The 22,254-nt window shown below is 45.6% G+C and overlaps 1 protein-coding gene across 1 annotated transcript in view; it reads left to right on the top strand.

Moving 5' to 3' along the window:
• The first annotated feature begins 218 nt into the window (after positions 1 to 218).
• The window catches only part of LOC147892545 (ABC1 family protein), a 57,548-nt gene continuing 35,512 nt past the window's right edge, over positions 219 to 22,254 (top strand). Inside the window, exons 1-6 of the mRNA XM_087387003.1 lie at positions 219 to 1,219; positions 15,514 to 15,664; positions 18,185 to 18,412; positions 18,543 to 18,629; positions 19,366 to 19,455; positions 19,547 to 19,673. Of these exons, the coding sequence (XP_087243129.1) occupies positions 15,590 to 15,664; positions 18,185 to 18,412; positions 18,543 to 18,629; positions 19,366 to 19,455; positions 19,547 to 19,673 (607 nt within the window). The 5' untranslated portion in view covers positions 219 to 1,219; positions 15,514 to 15,589. The remainder of the gene's footprint in view (positions 1,220 to 15,513; positions 15,665 to 18,184; positions 18,413 to 18,542; positions 18,630 to 19,365; positions 19,456 to 19,546; positions 19,674 to 22,254) is intronic.

Here is a 22,254-nt window from a genome sequence, read left to right as displayed (position 1 = left end):
CATCAACTGCACAGGTGGCTCTCTCACTGCACAGGTGGCTCTCTCCAGAGCCTGCACGTCGCAGATATGACGACTTCTCCTTTCCAAACATGCTTTTTTCGCGATCGTCGTCGCTGTCGCGGTCGTCGACGAGCTGGTCAAATATAGGCCCATGTCTGTGCGTCGTTTCGACATCAAGCTCCCTTTCCTACGGCAACTCGTGCCTTTATGGGGATGTCGGAATGCCGTTTTACTATTCTTCTGTTAAGCCAGCTGATCTCTGGAAATTTCGACGCACAACTTTAAGTCAATCTAGCAATTGCTTATTCTCTCGTAAACAGTGTCAGGCGGCGTGCGATGTGATTTGTTCTTCGGATGATTCTGTATTTGTGGCGCATTTTTACTCGACAGGCCACCATCCCCAGAGAGGCGACTCCTCTGATTCCTAATCGGAGGTTCGTGGTTGGAGTGAGAAGTAAGAAAAATTGCACGAGGAGTGGCATAATTCAAGCAGTGTGAATGCGGTTTCGGGGATTTTCCTGCAAGGAGAGCAAAATAGGAAGACATTATCAGCAGCCACCGGGGGAAAATCAACGGTCACGGTGAGAGGATAGAAAGGGTGATCCCGTGGGTCCTGTCACACAAAGTGAGCGGCAGATAGCAGTGCACTGTGTCTTCCATCCACGGTTTCTCCTTTCAGTCTTCCTCGCAAAGAAGTCGAAGAAGAAAAAGCCGCAACAGAAGGAAAGGAAAGGAGGCGAAAGAGGAAGAGGAGAAGAAGAGGAAGAAGGACAACCAACATCATCATCATCGTCCTTCATCAGGGAAGAAGAAGGGAAAAGAGGAGGAGGAGGAGAAGAAGAAGAACCGACAGCAGCAGCATCATCCATCAATCTGCAGACAAGGAAGAAGGAGAGGAAGTGGAGCAACAGCATCCGCTACGGACGATAAGACAATAAACGCGCTAGAGGAGTTTCATTGAATTTCGAGTTTTGCTTTCGCAGAGAAGTTCAGACAGGAACAGACAGAGACCGACAGAGAGATTTCATGATGAGAGATCAGATCTAGGTCACCTCCTCGCCCCCGGAGCACCTCATGTACAACGGACTCTTGCCGCTTTTCTCAGCATTTCGTCTTCCGGCGGATTTCAGAATCTCGAAAGAGCAGGCTTTGTGCGCCATTGTTACCACTAAGCTTACGAGCGTGCTAGTCATTGTTGCCTCCGCCTCGCCCCTGCCAGGTCCACACCATTTTTCTTCTCCTTGCGTCGAAAACAATCGATCACGGTTCCATTTTTCCCTTGTGCTCTCCTCACCACCTATTTGTGTCGTAATTTTCTCTGTCTGCAAGCTTTCCATGCAAACGACTCTCGTTGAATTGGTTTAATGATATCACTACAATTACGGCGGATTGGTTTTACTATTGGTTCCGCAATGCCTTGTTTTTTTTTGGGGGTGCATTCCGGCGATGTGTACTTTACCCAAATGCACGATGACGAGTAAGACGATATAGAAGGAAGCTTCCCCATTGCGCAACAATCTAGCGTGAACACCTTGTGACGAGAGCCAAAGCTTCGGTTCGATATGAGACTCCCTTGGACAGGTCGCACAGAGATTAGAGTTATGGAAGGTTGAGTATGTCCTCATATGAGATTCAGTGCATCTACCGGGTTATGTAGATGGTTTCTTCAAGAAAGTAGGTTCCCACTCCTTTGGAAGGTATTACTTCACGTTGTTTGTAGGCTTGACGTTATTTGGCAGCTTCCGTGAGGAACAGATAAAGTGGCTTGTAGTGCACATTGATTGCAAGATGGGCATCTTAATTGAAAAACATCCTGGTGAGGTGGGCTTATATAGTCCCCTGAACTATATTCCTCTTATTATTTCTAGGACCAAAACAACCCTAGCCCAATAAGTTTTTAGAGCCGGTTTTGCTGTGTGAGGCACTTACACCCACCACCTAACCATCACTAACTTGGCCCAGTTTTGACCTTCATTACAACCATCCCTGCTCAATATAATTTCGTCCTCCAAATTATAGGTGATGGTCAGACACCAAGGCTCCAAGCTGTAAAAAGGGTGTCCTTCATCAAGGGTACACTTCATCATGCATGCCGCCCCTGGGTCAAAAGGAAAAGTGATATATTTCTGCCTTGGCACCTCCTGGGGTCATGTGGGTGGGCAGCCATCCTGGCAGGCTCACCACTACCAAGCTCCGCAATCACATAGACCTTGACTGTCCCCATGATCTTCATCGTGCACACCCCTCTGTGCTTTGCTGTCCACTTTTTCCCACATTGCAAGCATTGATTGCTTTTCCAGATATCTCATGTGGGTCTCCACATCACATCTTTGATTATGCGAGGAACTGAACATTGTCTTCATTGTAACTGTTGTATTTGGGCTCAAACAGCTCCATAAGTTTTTCTGCTCCCTCAACATTCGAGTTGTCACATGCAATGGCTTCAACCCATGTATGCTAGTATAATCGAACTTGTCCTCCTCATCTGTTGGATAGAATCTCAAACATCTACAAATCTTGTGTGAGCCATTCTTCCAAATCATCAGGTTCCTTGCTCTTCTTTTTGAACGTGTGGACTATCAACATGTCTTACCAGGGTTAATACCTCCGCCAAGACTCTGCATGTGGCCTCCAAACAGCCAGATAATTTAAGAAAGACAAATCAACTGTGACAAGGGTCATGTAAGCATGGTGCCACAAGCTTTCCTTGTCATTGGAATCACTGAAGTCCATCCCTCTTAACATTCAATCACATAGTTTAAACCTGTTTTGGTAGATCAAAGAGGGAGTGTGGTGTGAAAAGGACAAATGCCAGATCATATTTGACATCCATTTGCTTCAGTCTGTAAAGGGTCAACTATCCGCTACACTACTGTAGCCAAACATGCACATCCCCCAAAGGCTATTAGTTTTGTGCAACTTGAAGTGCATTCGCTGACCCAATACACATACCATATTGACTGCAGCTGAGCACCATTAAGCAACTCATGTCTGCCACAATCTTTGAATCAAGCAGTCTAACAAGTACCCTTTCTTTCTTGAAGGGTGAGCAAGTTGCATATAACCTGAACATTAAAATTGGAATGACAAGGCGTAGTCTTGCAATCATTCTCCTCCAAGCTAAGTTAGTTCTTTTGCAGAGCTGCCCCAATTTAACCTAGGTTAATATCATGGTAAGTTTTCCAGCCAGCTGATAAATAAGTTTTCATGATAAATCCTCACAGTGAATGAACTTTTGCATGCATATAAGCCTTTGTAATTCTCATCTATGATTTACATTTTGCACGTGACCATCAAGGAACTGGCAACCATATGGCCCGAGGGTCCTGATTGCCTCGGACCTTCTTGCTGCACACAGAAGCTCACCTAGGCCAGTCGAAGCTAGATAGGCCTAGGGGAGCTGCTTGCAGCTTCTTGCACAGGCGGGAGCCTAGGTGCGGTCCTTCCATGGCCCTTGGGGGCAGCGCCTCTGGCGCGCACAGGTTCCAGCAACACAAGGCAGCATGGGCGGCGCCTTTGGCTGCTTCTAGCAGCTCAGGTGGGAGCTGCACACAGCAGCCTAGGTGGGGCTGCACACAGCAGAGCCTAGAGGCTGCACACAAGCCTACAGGTGACAGCAGCAAGCTGTCACGCGGCGTGACAGATGGCACCCAAACTAGGAGGTGCAGTAGCGCTGTGACAGCAGGCTTTTGAGAGAGAGAGAGAGAGAGAGAGAGAGAGAGAGGGGGGGGGGGGGGGGGTAGCTGTAGATCAGAATTTAGAGTAGAAGTGTTGCCCAAACTAAGAGGCGCAGTAGTGCTGCGACAGCAGGCTGGGGTGGGGGGGGGCTGAGAGGGGGCTCTGAGAGAGAGAGAGAGAGAGAGGGAGAGAGAGAGGGGGGGGGGGGGGGGGGAGGCAGGTAGCTGTAGATTAGAGTAGAAGTGTCAACATCAAAATGTATGGTACAATGGGAATGAGAAGGCTTATATAGCCCTTTTAGGCCCAAACAAATCTCTAGCCCAATCAGTCCTAACTTCAACTAACTTGGCCTAGTTATGGCTTTTAGCAGAGTTCAGTTCTTCATATGCCACTAATCTTGTGTGCTACTTCAACAACCACTCTCAACCATCATTCTTCTCTAACTGCACAATTTTTTTTGAAAGTGCTAGCTTGTCGACTGGTTTGTTGCGATGAACCTAGAGCTGTGTGTTTATGCTTCCATGTATTCTACTGTGTAAGGCATGTGTGGTCTCCTGAGTACCCTTCTCGGCTGCAGGCACTGTCAATAATGCCACAATGAGCTTTTGCGATTCTATAGTGCCTTAAATGATAAGGCATGCCACCACTTAAAGTCCCATGCTCAACCATCACATGCTAAATCTGCTAATTGTTGCAAGGTCTTGCTCACTTCACTTGAGCTGTTACAAGCTTTTATGCTGCTTTTGAGTAGCATGTGCTTGAAGTCAGCCACCTCTGCTTCAACTAAAGATCTCCTACGACTTCTTTTCACTTGTTCGATGGTTTGTTGCTGGTTGTTGTCAATGGATGGGCTAATGGAAGAATTGACCTCCTCTTGCTGGCTCTATGAACGAGAGTGGGATGGAAGTTGTTGATGCTAATGTCACGTTGTTGATGCTGGCTCATTTTCGATCCTGTTGAATGTTCTTTTGAAGGAGTGATACCTCCGCTATCTTGAACAAAAATGTGATTGGGGGGGCATTCGCTTATTGCCTTGGTCCACGACTTCTTTGTGTGGCGAAGCATCTGAGGCGAGGCCTGAGGTACCTCCACTTTCTTCAAGAAACATGGGATTGAGCGGAGCACTCGCTGGTTGCCTCGCTCCACTATTGCTTTGTGTGGTTGAGTGCCTGAGGCTACTTGTTGGTAAGTATTTGGCCTCCTAGCATGGAGATGTGATGTTCTATTGTTTTGACCTGTGACAGAAACAATTTGTGTTTGAAGCTCCAGTGGATGGGGACGAGGTGAGTGGAGAAGAAGGGAGAAGGGGAAAGGGACACATGTATGGAAGGGGAATTGGACAACAGAGGAGAGAGAGAAGAAAGAAAGAAAGCTTATTAAAGTCTTGAAAGACTGAAGGATCTATGAGAGTGGAATAACCAGTTACAATGTGCTGAATGCGTGGAGCCACTAAATGGACATCTGTACCCAAGACAAGTACAAGCACAAGCCTATGGGGAGAATGAAAAATTTGGACGGTGGTATCACTTGGCAGCTCTCTGTGTGCTATTTGAGGAACCAAGTCCACCTGGCAGCTAAGAATGAATAAGAGGGCCTCACAGAGAGATGCTCTGATAGTCATTAGTGATGCAGTGGCATGAAATGCGCTGACATCATTCAGTCTGCTTGGTTTCCTAGCAGTGGGATCTCCATAAGACAAGCGCCACATTCACCCTCGTCGCCTGTGTCCCTAGTTTGGCAAACATGAAGCAAAGATCACCAAGCCTCATCTGTGCATCGACATGTTGATGGGTCTGTCGCATCTCTTGCTTCAGACACCGTCTCCTTGGGAAGTCGCCTGGTTTGTGCTATCCGCCTGGAAAGACTCAGTGATAACGCTCTGGGTGGAGTCTGGGTAAGCCCTTGATCTCTCATCTTTGTGTCCTGATCAGTCGGTCTTTGTGTCATACAACCTTAGGAATGAAGCTTGCTACATCATTGGCTGAACGTCTTTGATCCGAATTTTCTAGGCAATGAGTTGGGTTCTCTGTAAACAGGATGGCTGACAAACAGCTCTTTTTTCTAGCATTTTTTCCATCATCAGTAACCCATGGTTGGCTGATCTGTATGGTCTTTTCAAGGGATTAATAGAAAGTTCTTTCTCTTGAAGATTTTTTTTTTTTTCTAATTCGGGTGGACCAAGAGGCTGGAGAGGCGTCTGAATCCATCTTTGAAAAGATAGTGGTGACGGCCTCGGATCTCATAGTACACCAGGGTGTCTGAAAGCAAAGTGCTCCTCTGACCCAATCTCTTGTCAAAAAGGGTGTAGATGTCAGCCCGGCTAGCTTGAATGCATAATTGGTGTGAGAAAACATGGAACTGCCTAGTCGAAATCCTCAAAGAATGGGGAAGGTGGATCAGTGTGTAACGTAGTGGGTTGATGAAGCCCTCCTCTGATATCCTAGGCAGTGATCTTTGTAGAAGCTGAGCTTCACAGGAAGCTCGCTAGGGGGCTAACTAGGTCATGTATGTCTGAAACCCGCCTGAGACCCTCTCTCAAAGGGCCATGACTGCATTAACTATCTCATGTTTGTACCCCAGATCCTGCAAGCGTCTGATGAGGTGAGCTCTCGGAATTGTATCAAAAGCCTTGTGGATTTCTACAAAGCAGGAATAAATCCTCTATCTTTGTGCTCTGGTCTTCTCAATGACACCTCGGAGTGTGAGGATGTGATCTAGCACCATGCGTCTTCAATCCCATGCTCTTGGACTCCTAGGGTGGAAGCCACGAAGTTGGTCACATCATCAATGGAAGTGGTGGAGGTACAAGGGATCACCCCTAACTCTGATGTTGAGAGCCTTTCTAGCTCTCTACCACTGGCCTTCACAGGCTCTTGTTTCGTATGTCCACCCATCTGGAAGTCTTCTTGATGGCCAATTGCTCCATTGCTGGCCAACCGTTCGGGGCTTCACCTCCCTTGGCTATGATTCACTCCCAGAGGCTTTGATACAATATTAGAGAAACTGAATGAAGAGTAGTAAGGACAGATTAACGAACTCAATGTTTATTGCACCAAAATAAGTCAAACTCATATAAAAGGAAGATAAATGCCCTATACCAGCAGCCACTCTGCTGCTGAGGCACCTTAGTGAAGGGCCTTCGCACTGCTGGAAGAACTGCTCTAGCTCCAGAAGATGATAAGACAACAAGCCTATAAATAGCCCCAGCCTCTCCCTAGTCGGTCAGCAAGAAGGAGAGCCGACCAGCTGCTCTCCCTGGCCGACTCATATGCAGGGGGGACCGACCCCCTCTGCCCTCTATAAAGGGCTGGCTGACAGCCCTACTGCACCTCCTAGAGGGCTGACCACCTGCTCTACAAGTGGGGCTCCACAAGCCCTATAAGGAGGGCTGTGCCCTCTGCCCTCCAACCGATCAGCAGGCCTACAGGGCCGACTGTCCGGCCTACTCTCCATGCCCTAAAAGGGCTGCCCACAGGGCCATAGGGGCTGACCTCCTGTCCCACCCAAGCCAACAGCAGCGCCTAGGTGGCTGACCAACAGGTCGGCCTACCTCTGCCTACACATAGGCTCATGAGGTGGCTGGACTGCTGCACATATGCTGCCCCACAGATGGTCACACAGGCACACCATATAGGCGCCTCGATGAGAGCTCGGAGGAACCTCTGTACCCTACTCTACCCTCACGGGGGGCAGGCACACCCCAACAAAGGCCCTCACTCAATCTACCCTAGCCTCACACTGCGCGGGCACACCCACAAGCAAGGCCCTCTCTCTATACGGTGACATCAGGGGATGTTGACCTCCAACAGAGAGCTGCAAACAGACTGCCATGTGGGCGGCAGTACGGGAAAAAGGGCGGCCACACAATCAGCAAATTAGGGTTTCCAGATCTGCTACAGATGACGCTGGAGTATGAAGAGAAGACTCAACGACATGGGCCATATTAAAAGGACAAAAGAGGAGGATCCATGGTTGGATAGCAACAGTGGGGCTGGAATTGGTCAGGCACAGGCCTTATACTGGGGTTGGTGGGCCACCAAGGCATGGCAGTCTGCCACGTGGCAATTGGCTGTTGGTTGGCCACCCCATATTGGCAGTCCGTGAAAAGGGGCCAGTTGGTCCTGGTGCTTTCCTCATTTGGACGCTTATAGGTGGGGCATTGTTGGTTCTATTCCCAATTCATGCAGCCGCATCCTATGTAGGATGTAGGATAGATGTCTGCGACAGCTGGTCTGACAAAATAATCAAAACTCATCAAATCTTGGCAGAGAATAGATTGAAATTGACCTCCCATGAAGAAGAGCATCTGTCATTCATCTACTGTCGTTCATAATCAGACCAAGTTGACTTGAGCTAGAGTTGACTTGAACTGGTAACTCATTACTAGGGAACAAAGCTATCAATGTCTCGCAACAACGAGTGCCTTGTACAACGAAAACCTGTGACATAACTACAATACTTCAGTTGTGCTAGTAGATGTTGTTAGACTTTTAATTGCAACATTAAGGGCACTAATGACGTTGACATAGATGGAAGTAGGACATTTTGGTTGAATTGAACACTTCATTGTTGTTCCATAGCTCAAGGGGAACAGGTGGGTTTCAAGGTGGGGAAAACTGGGATGTGGTGACTATTCGCAATATGTTACTGCAAGCAAGGATATCCCGCACCATGCAAGAGTCAAGAAGGCTAGTTGGAGCAGTTTGTGATTCTAATCCATGAAAGAAGTAGTTGTGTGTTGAAGAAACGAGAGTGCCATGTGGCCAATTCCATCAAGAGATGGTGGAGATGGCAACTTATGCTGTGGTACCTATGAGAACATAAGTGGAGCTTTGCTTATGAAGGTAAATAGCAAGCATGTGGGTTTGACTTGACTATATGCTTCTGGTATATGAGATGCATGTGAGATTTAAATGTCTATTACGCATGCCAACGCATGATTGTCTAGCCTATATTATAGACATATTTGCTGCGTGTGACATTGTTTTGACGTTTTTGAACTGTTTGGCTTATGCTTCTGCCGTATTAGCGGACATGCAAATTTCACCTTGTGAAGTTTTCGTCCAAGTTGCGGCCTGCTGGTATTGTGATAATTCTTTCTATCTTAAATGGTGCGTTGCCCTATCAGCTAGATTTAGATTTAGATGCTCGTTGGGGAGAGACTAAAATGAAAATGTTTAGACTTCACAGGTAGTTGTAGCTTGAATGAAGAGATTTTGGACTACCTTTTGATTAGCCTTCTCCTTTAGTGCTAGCCTTCATCATGGCTGAGTCTGCCCTTCACCTCCGGAGTGCCGACAGAAACTCAGTACGAAGACTTTGTATAAATGGATGCTCAAGTATGTGTGGGTGTGTGGATTTGTATGTGTGAGAGCATATTTTTATACTATGGTCTACACCCACTGTTGGGCGCTGATGACGTCAGTGGGGATGTCATAGTAGCTAGTCCCTGCTATGCATGATGGAGTTTATGCTTTTCAACCTTGTGAGTGACTATCATGAGATTGAAACTGCACTATGTTGTGTTTTTAGAGGATGAGTTTGGGAATGTGACACGTCCCAGCACTCCTGAAACCCCTGATCTGCAAAACAACCACACACAACATCAGAACTAAGTAGGCTGCTCACCACCCAACCGTGACATCTACGGGATGTGATCCCGAATCAGAAGATGTCCCCTCCGAGCCACGAGCTGAGCTACTGGCACGAACTCCCAATCAGATCCAAACCAGCCTGGTGTCCCATACCACCAGGTGGCGCTGTGAAGCCCTGGATCTGCCTCTGGGTCTTGGGCTATGCTAAGATGCAGGCGCGCGTCCGCGACTCAATCCAGGATCAGACCTGGCACCTGGGAACAAGATTTGCTCCCAACTGCACACTGAGAACTGAACCCTCTGGGCCTCTTTTATAGACTTGGGTCCCGGCGCCAAAAATAGCGAAGACCTATAAATAGTTCGTACCCTTGCCACTCAACCCGAGAATCAAGCCTGCCTAGCTCTAAACCTCCCCAGGCTAACCTGAGCTAGTTCTGTGTACCTAGTACACGTCAGATACCAATCCGTGCACATGACATACTCCCCCTCCTCTAAGAACTCACTCCTGAGTTCGCTAAGAAATCCGGAAATGTTCTTTGGAGGTTTTGTAATGTCTCCCATGTTGCATCCTCCTCAATACGATCCTTCCACTTGATCTTGTATTCCGTGATAGTACGATTACGAATCTGTCTTTCACGAAATTCAAGAATACCTTCAGGTTCGTGAGGAATAAAAGTTAAATCTGTAACTTCTATAATCTCATGAGGAGAAACAAGTTGATCTTCTGCACCCAAGACTTCTTTCAGTCTACTGACATGAAAGACTGGATGTACTCTAACATCAGGAGGCAAGTCTAGTCGATATGCAAGTGGTCCAATTCGTTTAATGACCTTGAATGGGCCACAGTATCTGGGGGATAATTTCGGAACCAAACCAGTACTTAGGCTCTTGGATTCCTTAGGAATTCTCAAATATACCATCGTTCCTTCAGAGAACTCTCTGGGTGAACGATGTCTATTAGCATAAAATCTGTCGCGATCTTGGGCACTTCTAATAGACTCCTTGGCAAACTGCAACATTTCCTGCATATCTAGCAAGAAGTTCTTAGCAGCATCATTTTGAATCCCTTTTAATCCTGGACTCTCTGCCAATAAGAACTGAAATGACTATCAGTTGCGTATAGCCCTCTCAAGGATTGAAATAGGTCTGAGGATATTTCCGTAAATGACAAAGCATTTCCAAACTTAACAACTAAGGCATCCGCCACACTATTCAACGAACCCTTACGATAACGTATTTCGAAATCAAAATCCTGCATTAGCTCTGCCCATCTAGCTTTCCTTTCTCTCAATTCTGAGCCATCACACACATACTTAATTGACTGGTGATCAGTCAATACAAGGAACTTTGAACCATACAAGTAGTGTCTCCAAACCTTGAGAGCATACACTACAGCATAAAGTTCCTTCTCAAGTGTGGGCCAACGATACTGAGTGTCGTCTAGCTTCTTACTCTCGAAAGCTACAGGTCTGCCCTCTTGGAATAGAGCTGCCCCAATCGCATAATCACTCGCATCGGCCTCTAAAACATAAGGCCGGGTAGGATCGGGTAATGCAAGAACGGGTGCTTCCTTGATAGAAAACTTCAAGGTCTCAAAAGCCTTGTTCATTGCATCATTCCAAGAGATCGGCTGGGTAGACCTGCGTCCACGACCTTTCAATATGTTGGTCAAGGGTGCTGTGATACGTGAATAATCACGCACTGACTTCCGAAGAAATACCGTAAATCCTAGGAAAGAACGAAGTTGTTTCACAGTCTGAGGGATAGGCCATTCTAAAACCTTCTGGATATGATCCAGATCAATGCTAATACCTTCAGAAGAAATCTTGTGTCCTAAGTAAATGATCTCCTTCATAAAGAAGTCACATTTACTCATCTTGGCATAAAGCTTATGCTGTCTTAGAACAACTAAGACAACCCTGAGGTGTCCTATGTGATCCTCAAGCGTTTTACTATATACCAAGATATCATCTAGGAACACTATAACAAATTTGCGTAGAAAATCCCTGAACAAATCGTTCATCATCTGCTGAAAAGTAGCAGGAGCATTGGTCAAACCAAAAGGTAATACGAGGAACTTGTAATGACCATACCTAGTCCGGAATGCGGTCCTATCTATGTGTTTAGCATAGATACGGATTTGATGATAACCCGTACGCAAATCAATCTTAGTGAAATACTTCGCTCCGGCCAAACGGTCTATCAAATCATCGGAACGAGGTAAAGGATAGCGGTTCTTAATTGTCACTTTATTTAATCGTTTATAATCTATACACATTCTCCAGGAAGAATCTTTCTTCTTTCTTAAGAGGACAGGTGCACCCCAAGGTGATTTACTTGGGCGGATATAGCCCATATTCAGGTAATCCTGTAGCTGGATAGCTAACTCATCCTCCTCTACCTGGCTCATCCTATAAGGTGGTACACTGATAGGTTGAGCCCCTGGGACTAAGTCTATGCGATGATCTACTACCCGTTCTGGAGGTAAACCTTCCGGCAGTTGAGCTGGGAATACGTCCTTAAAATTATCTAACAACATTCTCAATTCTCGGTGTTCAAACACACTTAATTCATTCTTGTTAATTACCGAAACAACAAATGAAGAAAGTGGAATCAAAACACAATGATAGACATCATAATGAGAATTGTTTAATATATTCCGAAGCTGCATCGCAGATACAATAGGCCCCTGAGAAGGGGGGATTTGATCACACTGAATACAAAATTGGGTGTCCTTATCTACAAAAGAAAGCGTATGCTCCGTCCATCCGATCTGAATATTGTGGGTTTTAAACCACTCTATCCCGATCAACAAGTCTACATGCTCTAGATGCATAACATAACATGTGAGAGCTCCCGTGTAGGCCTGAATCCGGATAGGAAGCGCTTCAACCTTGCGATCCCAAAACTGCTTTCCAGCTGGAAGCTGCACCTCGTAGGTGTGGTCGCTAGGTACTGTGGACAGCCCCATCTTCTGCACAAATTTGTAATTAACAAAATTGTGAGAGCTGCCCGGATCAAAGAGAATGTGAACCTGTTGGTCCCTAACTTCTCCATAAACTCGGAAAAGATCATGGGAACCAAACAACGAAGTATTGAAAGTACAATTACAAGAAAGGGGACAGGTAATGACATTTACTGAAATACCTGTCATCGTGACTCGGTTTGCTCCCTTGGCTGCGGTACGTGGACCTGCCTGGAGCTTCGGTCCTAGCACCAACTTTTGGTTCTTCCGCTTAGGACACTCATTCTTTGTGTGGCCCCGCTCCTCGCAATAAAAACATTGGCCTTCTTTTTTGAGCATGAGAGTGCGAAGGAAACGGGCCTTACCATTCTTTGCTGGAGTTAAGCTTTTCCTGGAGGCGTTGTCCGTAGACTTCGTCTCCCCAATACCAGTCGTATGCTGAAAGAACTTACGTTTGTTCTTTCCACTCGTATCGGTAACTGTGGTTGCCTTGGTACCGGCCATGGTATCATCATATATGCGTGCATATGTCATGGCCTCCTGCAACGTTGTGCACTTGTTGTTCTTTATCTGCAACTTGTAGGAGTCTGGCAAACCATCCACGAAGAAACCTAACAAGGTTACTGGATCCATTTTAGTGGCCCTGGTTTGCAGATCCCTAAATCTTTGAAGATAGACTTCAAAGGTTAAGTTCAATTTTGACATATCGAGGGCCTTGAGCTTGCCAACGATATCGTAGTCATCTTCCTTCTTCAGGAACTCCTTCCTGAAGATGCCCTCAAAATCTGTCCAAGTATCAGGCTTAGGCTGGAGTTCTTTCCACCATAGCAAGGCTTTACCTGACATAAACCCTGCTGCAAGCTGGATCTTTTTCTCATCTGGATAGGGGTGGAATTGGAAGTGTACTTGCCACTTGTGCAACCAAGTGTCAACTACCTCCTTTGTTCTTGACTTTTGGTCACCTGGAAAAGGATCTGGAGTTATATTCGGGCCTAGCACTGAAGCCATGGCATCCACATGCGTGAGTGCCTGTACAGTGCTAGCCAGAAGAGTGAGAGTTGCTTGTATCCCCTGGAGTTGCTGTGTCAACCCCGATTGATTAGCATTGACCTGCTCGAATTTGCCATCAAGAGCAGTCGTAAATTCACTGAAGGCTTTCTTAGTTATCAGGTCGTCATAGAGACCCTGATCGTCCTCTCCCACAGGAGTGTAATCCAAGTCCTGCTCTCCCATGGTGAACTCGGGATTTTGAGCATCAGACATGGCTGAAATCTGATTTGAATACAAACTGAGAGAAATAATTGACTGCAACGAAGCACAGAGGAGGATGGAGCAGAAGAAAACCGTCCCGAAAGATGCTGACGGAAAGAGATGCTGAAATCTGGCGAATCGGAAGCCCGCGAATCCCGAGGCCTCCCCGAACCCGCAACCCGGATGCACGTGCTGCTGGAGTAACTGTACGGTCTGCTGACGCAGGCCGTACAAAGGCCGACGGAGGCCGTACAGTGCTGACGTAACTGTACGGCGTCCGTACAGTGCGTCAAGTACAGGGCGCAGTCGAGTTTTGAAGCAGCAGCAGGTACAGGGGCTGGCGAAAGCAGTCCGTACAGGCTGTACGGGCTGATGCAGGGCCTTCGATGGCTGCACAGGCTGACGCAAGCAGAGGTCGGATGCAGGGGTCTGCACGAGGTAGGGCGATGCTGACGCAAGCAGGGTACGGACGAGGCTGACTGGCTGGCGCAGAATTCGAGGTGAAGGCTCGAAGTTTGAGGCTGCTTGTGGGTAGGCTAGCACCCTGCCCCCACCTATATAGGGTGCAGGGCAGCCTTATTTGGAAGCTGGGCTTCCAAAAAAGGCCAAGCCCCTCCAGCTTTGGAGGGGTGCTTTTTCGAAAAAAGCACCCCCCTGCGCAGGCTGCACGCAGCCCTATGCGCAGGCTGTTCGCAGCCTGTTGCGCAGGCTGTTGACAGCCTGTTGCGTAGGCTGTCAAGCCTCTACTTGCCCCGCCTACTCCGCACCTTCCTAAGCGCTGCATCCCCGCCTCCCTTGCTGCCTTTTTCCTGCCCATCTCACCTACTTTTCTGCTCCATTTCTCCTCCCTCTAAACTTCTCTCAGAGGCTTCAGAAATCTCGATTTTCTCTCTCTCCTATTCTTCTTTCTTTTCCAGATATCTCTCCACCCCTTCTATCCCAGGTAGCCAGCAAAAACGCAGCAAGAAATTTCGAAATTTAGGGCATACCTGGAAGAGAAATCCGTCAAAAATTCTCGCATCAGAAGTTCATACCTCAGGAGTTGGCTCTGATACCAACTGACACGTCCCAGCACTCCTGAAACCCCTGATCTGCAAAACAACCACACACAACATCAGAACTGAGCAGGCTGCTCACCACCCAACCGTGACATCTACGGGATGTGATCCCGAATCAGAAGATGTCCCCTCCGAGCCACGAGCTGAGCTACTGGCACGAACTCCCAATCAGATCCAAACCAGCCTGGTGTCCCATACCACCAGGTGGCGCTGTGAAGCCCTGGATCTGCCTCTGGGCCTTGGGCTACGCTAAGATGCAGGCGCGCGTCCGCGACTCAATCCAGGATCAGACCTGGCACCTGGGAACGAGACTTGCTCCCAACTGCACACTGAGAACTGAACCCCCTGGGCCTCTTTTATAGACTTGGGCCCCGGCGCCAAAAATAGCGAAGACCTATAAATAGTTCGTACCCTTGCCACTCAACCCGAGAATCAAGCCTGCCTAGCTCTAAACCTCCCTAGGCTAACCTGAGCTAGTTCTGTGTACCTAGTACACGTCAGATACCAATCCGTGCACATGACAGAATGTTCCTGGATTCATCTAGGTATATGTGTAGCTTGATTGTACTAGTAAATGATTCTTTCCCCCTTTTGAACTGTTTGGTTTATGTGTAGCTTCATTGTACTAGTTAAATGTGGAGATGCTTTATTCTGATAGACACACATATATTTAGTTGAATCTAGTTTTTTGTTTTCTTAGCTATTGGTCCATAAAGAAGTAGCTATTTCATAAAAGAAGTGTGATAATGAGCTCACCAAGGTCTTTTTAGTTCGATAAGTTTTAAAAGCATTATGGAGCCTGGTTTGGGATTACTTCAAAGTTATGTCCATTTGACTTTGTTATTGCTATGTGAAGTGGATGCTTGTGTCAGTCCTTTGATGTTCGTGTTAATGCAAACTCTTTTGCACCTACAAATACAGTTTGTTTGAAAGAGGATATTGATTTTGAGATGTTTCTTTTGAATAGGCTGTGAACGAGGTGGAAAAGAATTGCTTCTTGTTTGTCATAAAGATTATCAAAGAAGCGTTTGCTAGAAGGGAAGATGGGATGGGGTTACAACATGAGGCGGCAGATGAAAGTTTTCACATTGGCAGTCGCAATCTACCTGGATTACAAAGTAAAAAGCTACTTGCTCCATGTCTTGTTGAAGTTGCTTTGTTAGATTAGACGTGTACTTTTGTATAATACTTATGTGTGACCTATGATTCACATGCTCTATTGGTCTTGAGTTGTGAGTATTGAGAAGGTTTGCCTTTCTTCTCTCTCATCGCTCTTTCTTTGTGTGGTTCTGAGCATTTAATACAAGTTTGAATTCTTTGTTCATATCCAAGTTTGTCTAGTAATAATCTAACTTTGTAGTTAGTGTGTTGATATTGAGAGCTTCCAATGCTGTTTATTGAAGGAGATGCCAATGGTTTTAAGCCAAGAAGCTATGATACCTTTTGTTTGGCATGAGTCTCTTGAAAAGGGTATCATAGTTTTAATATTTTGTATCATATGTCTCTTTTAACGAGCAAGGACATTATTGTGCTTTCTTGCCTTGTTTGACTCAAAGGAAGGGCATTCCTAGTAAAGGGGTGTGATGGAAAGGCAAAACACAATTATAGGAACTTGCTGCTCTACAAATTACAATCAGGCCTAGAGCATGTAGATTTAGTTGTTAAGTCCAGAAGATGGTCAGGTGCCACATGTAGTGAATAACTTCCTCCTTCACAGTCGGAGCTAGCAAGATCTGGTGCTAGGAATAGGTAGGAATTGATGATTGCTGCTGTGGGTAGGTTAGAACCTGCAAAGATGAGTGGAAGTGTAGAACTGCAAAACATCAAGTAGAAGGGGCTTGTCTTCAAATCACAATCAGCTACAGGCTCATTGGTAGCTGATGGGATGCTCTGCAGGTGTCAGAATTGCACAAACAGGACTGGGAGCAAGTCACAATTTTGAAAGAAGCATCAGTATGCACTTGGTGGTCAGAGGCTATGGTGGAAAGCAGAGATAGCTGGGTGGTTTTGCAAGGGCAAGCATCGATTCTCACACAGTACATAAGAATAAGATTTAGTTCATGTAACTATCTTTAAGCTCAAACAATTAGTCTAACCTAGATAAATAGGGAATAAGATCTAATATTTAACTAAATATATTTTCATATTTTTGTCAGGAACTTTGCCCCATGACCCCTCTACCCTTGTACACAGTTAACTACACAAATAGGCCTAGCATATTTAATGTATCCTAGGCTTGCTAGGGCCATAACTTTTTTTATCCCCTAGAGAAAAGAACTGTCTATGAGAACTTTGAAAAACAATACAGATCAGTATTCCAAGGGACACTTGACCAATCAGAAAGGACAGCTGGCTGTCATGCAGCTTGCTTCTCTTACTATTCCAACAAGACTTATCTAGCAAGCTGGCCTTGTTGATCCATGCTCCTCCTCCCAAACGAAGCACTAATCACGCTTTTTTTAAAGCATTACCCCCCCCGAGCGCAGGTTGGGCACAACACACATAGGTTGTGTTGTGCCCAACCTATGTGTGTACATTGCCCCAGCATACGCCCCTCTTGGTCTCGGATGTCTAGGTGCTAGATCAGGGGCTGTCGCTTGAACTCGTGTTTGCTTCAGGGACTGGCCCAAATGAGTTTACTTGAGAGATGCCGCCACACTTTCATCAAGCTCCTCATCAATGGCAACCCCTTCCCTATGAGAGGGGCCTTTGTGAAGATCCACCTGGGAGACCTTTGCCACCATCCCCTTGTGTGGGACGTATTCCGTAGAAGCCCTTGTCATTCATTCATGAGCTTCCAAGTCTTGGAGCTTGGGGCTAGGCCCATAACTATGAGCTTGCCCAACATAGGATCCCCTCTGCCTCGGGTAGAATCTCCATCATCCAGGCAACTCTGTCCTGAGTATTCCATGTTTCCAACACTTGACAATCTATCCCTTGAAGACTATCAAGTTGTCAAATCCATTTGTCCTGCTCTCCCTCCACTTTCCACTAACATCCCTACTTCCACCTTCTCAAATTCACTACTTGCTTCGACCTGAAGCTTTTCCCTTATAACCTCTTCCTCTCCCCCAAGACCACATATTCCTCCAATCTCCCTTGAGTTTTCAATGGAAGACATCATTAATGATTCCATCAATGAGCTTCAAGAATTGGATAATCCAATTCGCACACCCACAATCAAAAGTGAATTGTGGGCTCGAGAGAAATGCATGTTTCCAGTTTCTGATTATGGTACATTGTCATTTTCAAAGGGTCAAATCTTCTTGAAGGGCTTGTCTCCTTAATTGCGCAGGGCTTTTCTTTTTTGTGGTGAGATGATTGCAAAAGTTTAGGTAGCAAAAACTGCCATGACTTCAATAACACGATTGATGTACTTGTACAATGTTAATGAAGGCTTTTCATGTAGCAGCAAACTGTATCTATTTCTATTACTATTTCACCTTGTGAAAGCTACTTGGACATCATGTGCATGATTGTGTTGTAGGAAAGGGTGTGATCATTTATATATGATCTTGTGCAATTTGCCTCATTTTTCCTTTTGGGTCGTTTAAATGCAAGTAGAATTTCTTTTTTCTTTTGGGCATTTGAATGCAATTAGACTTTGTTTCTAATGCATCAGTTGTGATATGTCACAGGCGGTCCAAAAAAAAGAAAAGTGGATTACTGAAGAGAAAAGAGACAGGATATGGCAAAACACGCATGAGCGTAATGCAAAACGTATTTTGAAAGCTATCATTGAGCTGGAAGGGCTGTGGGTAAAGCTTGGCCAATATTTATCCACTCGGGCAGATGTTCTTCCAGAGGCTTATATCAGCTACCTCAAGCAACTTCAAGATTCTCTTCCCCCACGGCCTTTAGATGAGGTGATCTGTATTAAAGTCTTAGAAAGTGACACTGCCGTTGTGCTACTCACCAAACACAGTTTGGATTGCAATGACACATGAAAACATAACGTTTTTGACTTCTTGTGAGGATTTCTTGTTGTGATGACAGGTGTACAATACTATTGAAAAGGAACTAGGGAAGACCTTGAAGGAATTATTCAGAGACTTCGATGATACACCTTTGGCCACAGCTTCTGTAAGCTCCCTAGAGACTAGTTCTTAATGATTTTGAATATTGATAACTATCTGCTTAAATTTGAATAAAATGCACAGGGATTTGCAAGGGATATATTTAAGGCATGTATGGTTCTGGGGGTAAAGTCGTAGTAAAACACATGACATTTAGCTAGAAATGGTTCTCTTTGCCTCTCAGAGCAGTGCCCCTTCTTGAAGGATACCAAGTCCCTTGCCTTTTAGTGCAGCTTCTGATTCTTACTTCCCTGTTCTGAAGAACCTTGAACAAAGTGGTTGAAAATTCCAATGTCACAGAAATGTCCTACCACAATGTACTGCTGCATACTCTATGGTAAAGCAGCTACATGGCCATGTAAGCGCTGATACACGCATCCGAATATTAAAAATATCCCAAATTTATTTCAATTTCCCTTCTAGTTTTTTAGTTCCCGCCAATGTTTTGAAGACGATGCACGCAGTTTCATCCAGAGTTGTATTTGTTCGTAGGCCCAGTAAAGTCTGTCAGCCAAGCTTTTATCTTCTTCCTGAGTGTTTTAGACTTGATCGTTTTGACTGATCCCCTCATGGTTCCCTCATATTTCTCCTGTTTCTTCTTGCCAATGATTTTTGTAGCTTGTCTTGCTTGGGATTTTGTTGCAGTGTCTTACAAGGGATCTACTTTGGATTTGGTTTTTCAGATTTCTTAAGTTCATTGTGTGTGCCATATTAAGGAGATTACCTCTGATTTGGCCTTGCAGATTTCTCAAGTTCATCGCGCAAAAACGGAAGATGGACTTGATGTGGTTGTTAAAGTCCAGCATAAGGGCATCAAAAACGTCATTTTACAGGTTTTAGTTCATGATGGATGCTATATCAATCTTTGGAGCTTAAGATTGTCTCTTTGTGCAACAAGCTGATTTGATACATATCTTGTTACAGGATTTGAAAAATGCAAAAGTTATTGTGGATTGGATTGCATGGGCAGAGCCCCAATTTAATTTTGGGCCTGTAATTAATGAATGGTGTGCTGAGGTACCAAAGGAGCTGGACTTCAACTTGGAAGCAGGTACTTAACTCTTTGCAGTTATGCATAATAGCTCTCCTCAGGATTTTAGGTGTGAACAAGCTGACCGTGTTTCGATCGAGCTCGATTGATAGGGGTGAACAAGCTCGATTGTGGTTCGATTCCCTAGCGTCCCAATCCTCAGTAAAACTATTCTTTTGCTTGATAAAGTCTTGTGTGTGTGGAGTCGTCGTCCTTACACTCTTACATATAAGATAGTAGTTGTAATATGATCTTCTCATAAATGGCAGTATACACTTAAAATTGTCCCTAGACCTAACTTGTAACTTGTTACCGCAGCATTCCCTTACCTAGGTTCCCTTTAGTGTTTTGCTCCAATAGTCCCTATGTGAAATTGTTTATCAGGTTATTAGTGAGGCCACTGAGAACGACTGTCTCAGAACACTCCCTATGCTGGCACACGTGAGGTCGTTGCGAGGTGAGGCCCACTTGGTCAGGCCCATGGCAGGCCACACATGGGTTAGCACAGTTGGCTGGGAACCTTTATGGGACCCTTGTCTGCTCAAGACACAACAAGGGTGGAGCAGTGATCTTGAAAGACCATGTGTGAAGGAAATTGTGAGGTCAGTATCAGTTGCAAAGTGTCAATTGCACCTTCTCTTGTGCATGACGGGAACGGGACTGTCCGAGATGAAGTATGTGTCTCAAAGAATTTGCAGTGAAACCTCTGCATGTAAGTGCCTCATTTTAGATCAACACATTCCTTGGCGAGCTAGACATGGCTAGACTGATTAGGGTAATTAGAGGCTACCATGGAGAGCTTTCTCATCATTCACGCAGCTTGCGACCGATGAAGATGAGTGGTGCTGGTCTGCATGGTTTCATCTTGTGTGACATGTCCATTGATTAGCTTTCCCCATCCTAGTAGCTCCAGCTCCCTCCCCTTCTTAAGCTGGATGTAGTATGAGAGACATCATGTCTTCAGAGAAGGCTGTGGCAGGTGTACATCTAACAGACATGGATACTCCCACCACAGCCACTACACCAATATGACCTCTTATGGAAAGCATTTCCTCCATTCGAGCAAGGATGGCGTCATCAGGGCACCATGTGTACCTATAGATCCACCTCTTTTGCAAGCAAAAATGGTACTTTATATTCATAAAGTTTAGGATACATATACAATCAGTTTGCACATCTCAAAAAGTAGATGTGGGCCATGAAGACAGACCACATAATCTATGACATATACTGAGAAACCGACAGCTGAGATCTATCCAAATATAACAGCCTGTAGTAACCAGCTGAAAACGAATGATTTGGCTGACATAAGCCTTTGACTGCTTCAAAATCCACTGCAATATAGTAACTGATAACAGAACTCCAAGAGCAGCCTTTACTGGCGCTGTACCACACCTGCATCTGGGGACTCGAGCTGCTGCAAGTCTTCTTCTAGTATCCTCAGATCCTGCTAAGCCAACAAAGCATACACCAGTAGTGATATAATTAGGCTGAAATCGATTCTTGGCAAACCACAGTGTCCACAAGACATAGGGACGTATGATAGTCCATTCCTCCCCCAACATACCTTGAACATCATCTAAAAGGCACAGACATCCCAATTACAATGAGCCCAGTCAAGGCCTTCTATTTTCGAAACTCTCCTTGCCCTGGGACAGACCATAAAGATATGAAAGATTCATCCTCAAGAACACGGGCATCTTTTACAGTAGCCGTCAGATTTGCCAATTCTGTGGGATCTCTGATTTGTCCCTATGTCTTGTGGCGTTATCATCGACAGCAGAACATTTTTCTTCTCAGGGACTTTGTTGTTCCATATCTCTGCTCTTGTTTGTAAAATTATATCTTTTCATCCATTTTGTCAAGAAGATTCACTAATTCATTGCTGAAATCAGCAAAATTTGGAATGGACTCAGAAGTGATTTCCCTTTGCAACCAAACTCCTTCATATAATTAATGTGCGACCCTCCTTTCCACGAGAGAGCATCATCTTACCAAATCTTGATCTTTGGTCCACCTCTCACATGTGGTAAGAAAAGCAGTTGGTTACCTTCGGACTTCATCTCACATATTCCAGATTGAGGCAGGATGTTAGATTGTGGACATCAAAGTGATCTGGGGATATGCACTCGTTGTAGGACATGAGGTGGAGACTGAGGAGCACGTACCAATGAGATGTACAAGGTACTTACACTCCTTGTTTGATTAGGATTCTAGAACATGAGCAAAATCATCGACTCCTTGGACCAGTAGGAGAAAAGACCATTGATTGCAAGTTGCAAGCCTATGGGCGTTGAGTCCGCTCTTCAAAGGCTTTAGATCAGCACGAGTCTGAATACAAGGTTGGCGAGTTCTCCCCCATCCAACGCGAGCTCTCCTCTATCCGAGGCATTCTCATTGTAGTGTCATAGCAAAGGCTACCTTGCGATGCCCATGGGTTCGCCCTATGGAGGAGACTAGGGGGTAACAATGGTAGACTTAGACATGTACCAGATACCATGTATCTCAACGAGATACATGGTATCATAGGATACACCACATTTCCTTGTCCAATGGATTTGTGAACACTCCCATTGAACAAAATGTGTATATTTGCAAGGAG

The sequence above is a fragment of the Dipteris shenzhenensis genome, chromosome 16 (assembly GCF_047967505.1).
Source record: "Dipteris shenzhenensis isolate YYH24624 ecotype China chromosome 16, Dip_SZ_1.0, whole genome shotgun sequence".
Lineage (NCBI taxonomy): Eukaryota > Viridiplantae > Streptophyta > Polypodiopsida > Gleicheniales > Dipteridaceae > Dipteris > Dipteris shenzhenensis.
This window is presented reverse-complemented; position numbering and strand designations above follow the sequence as displayed.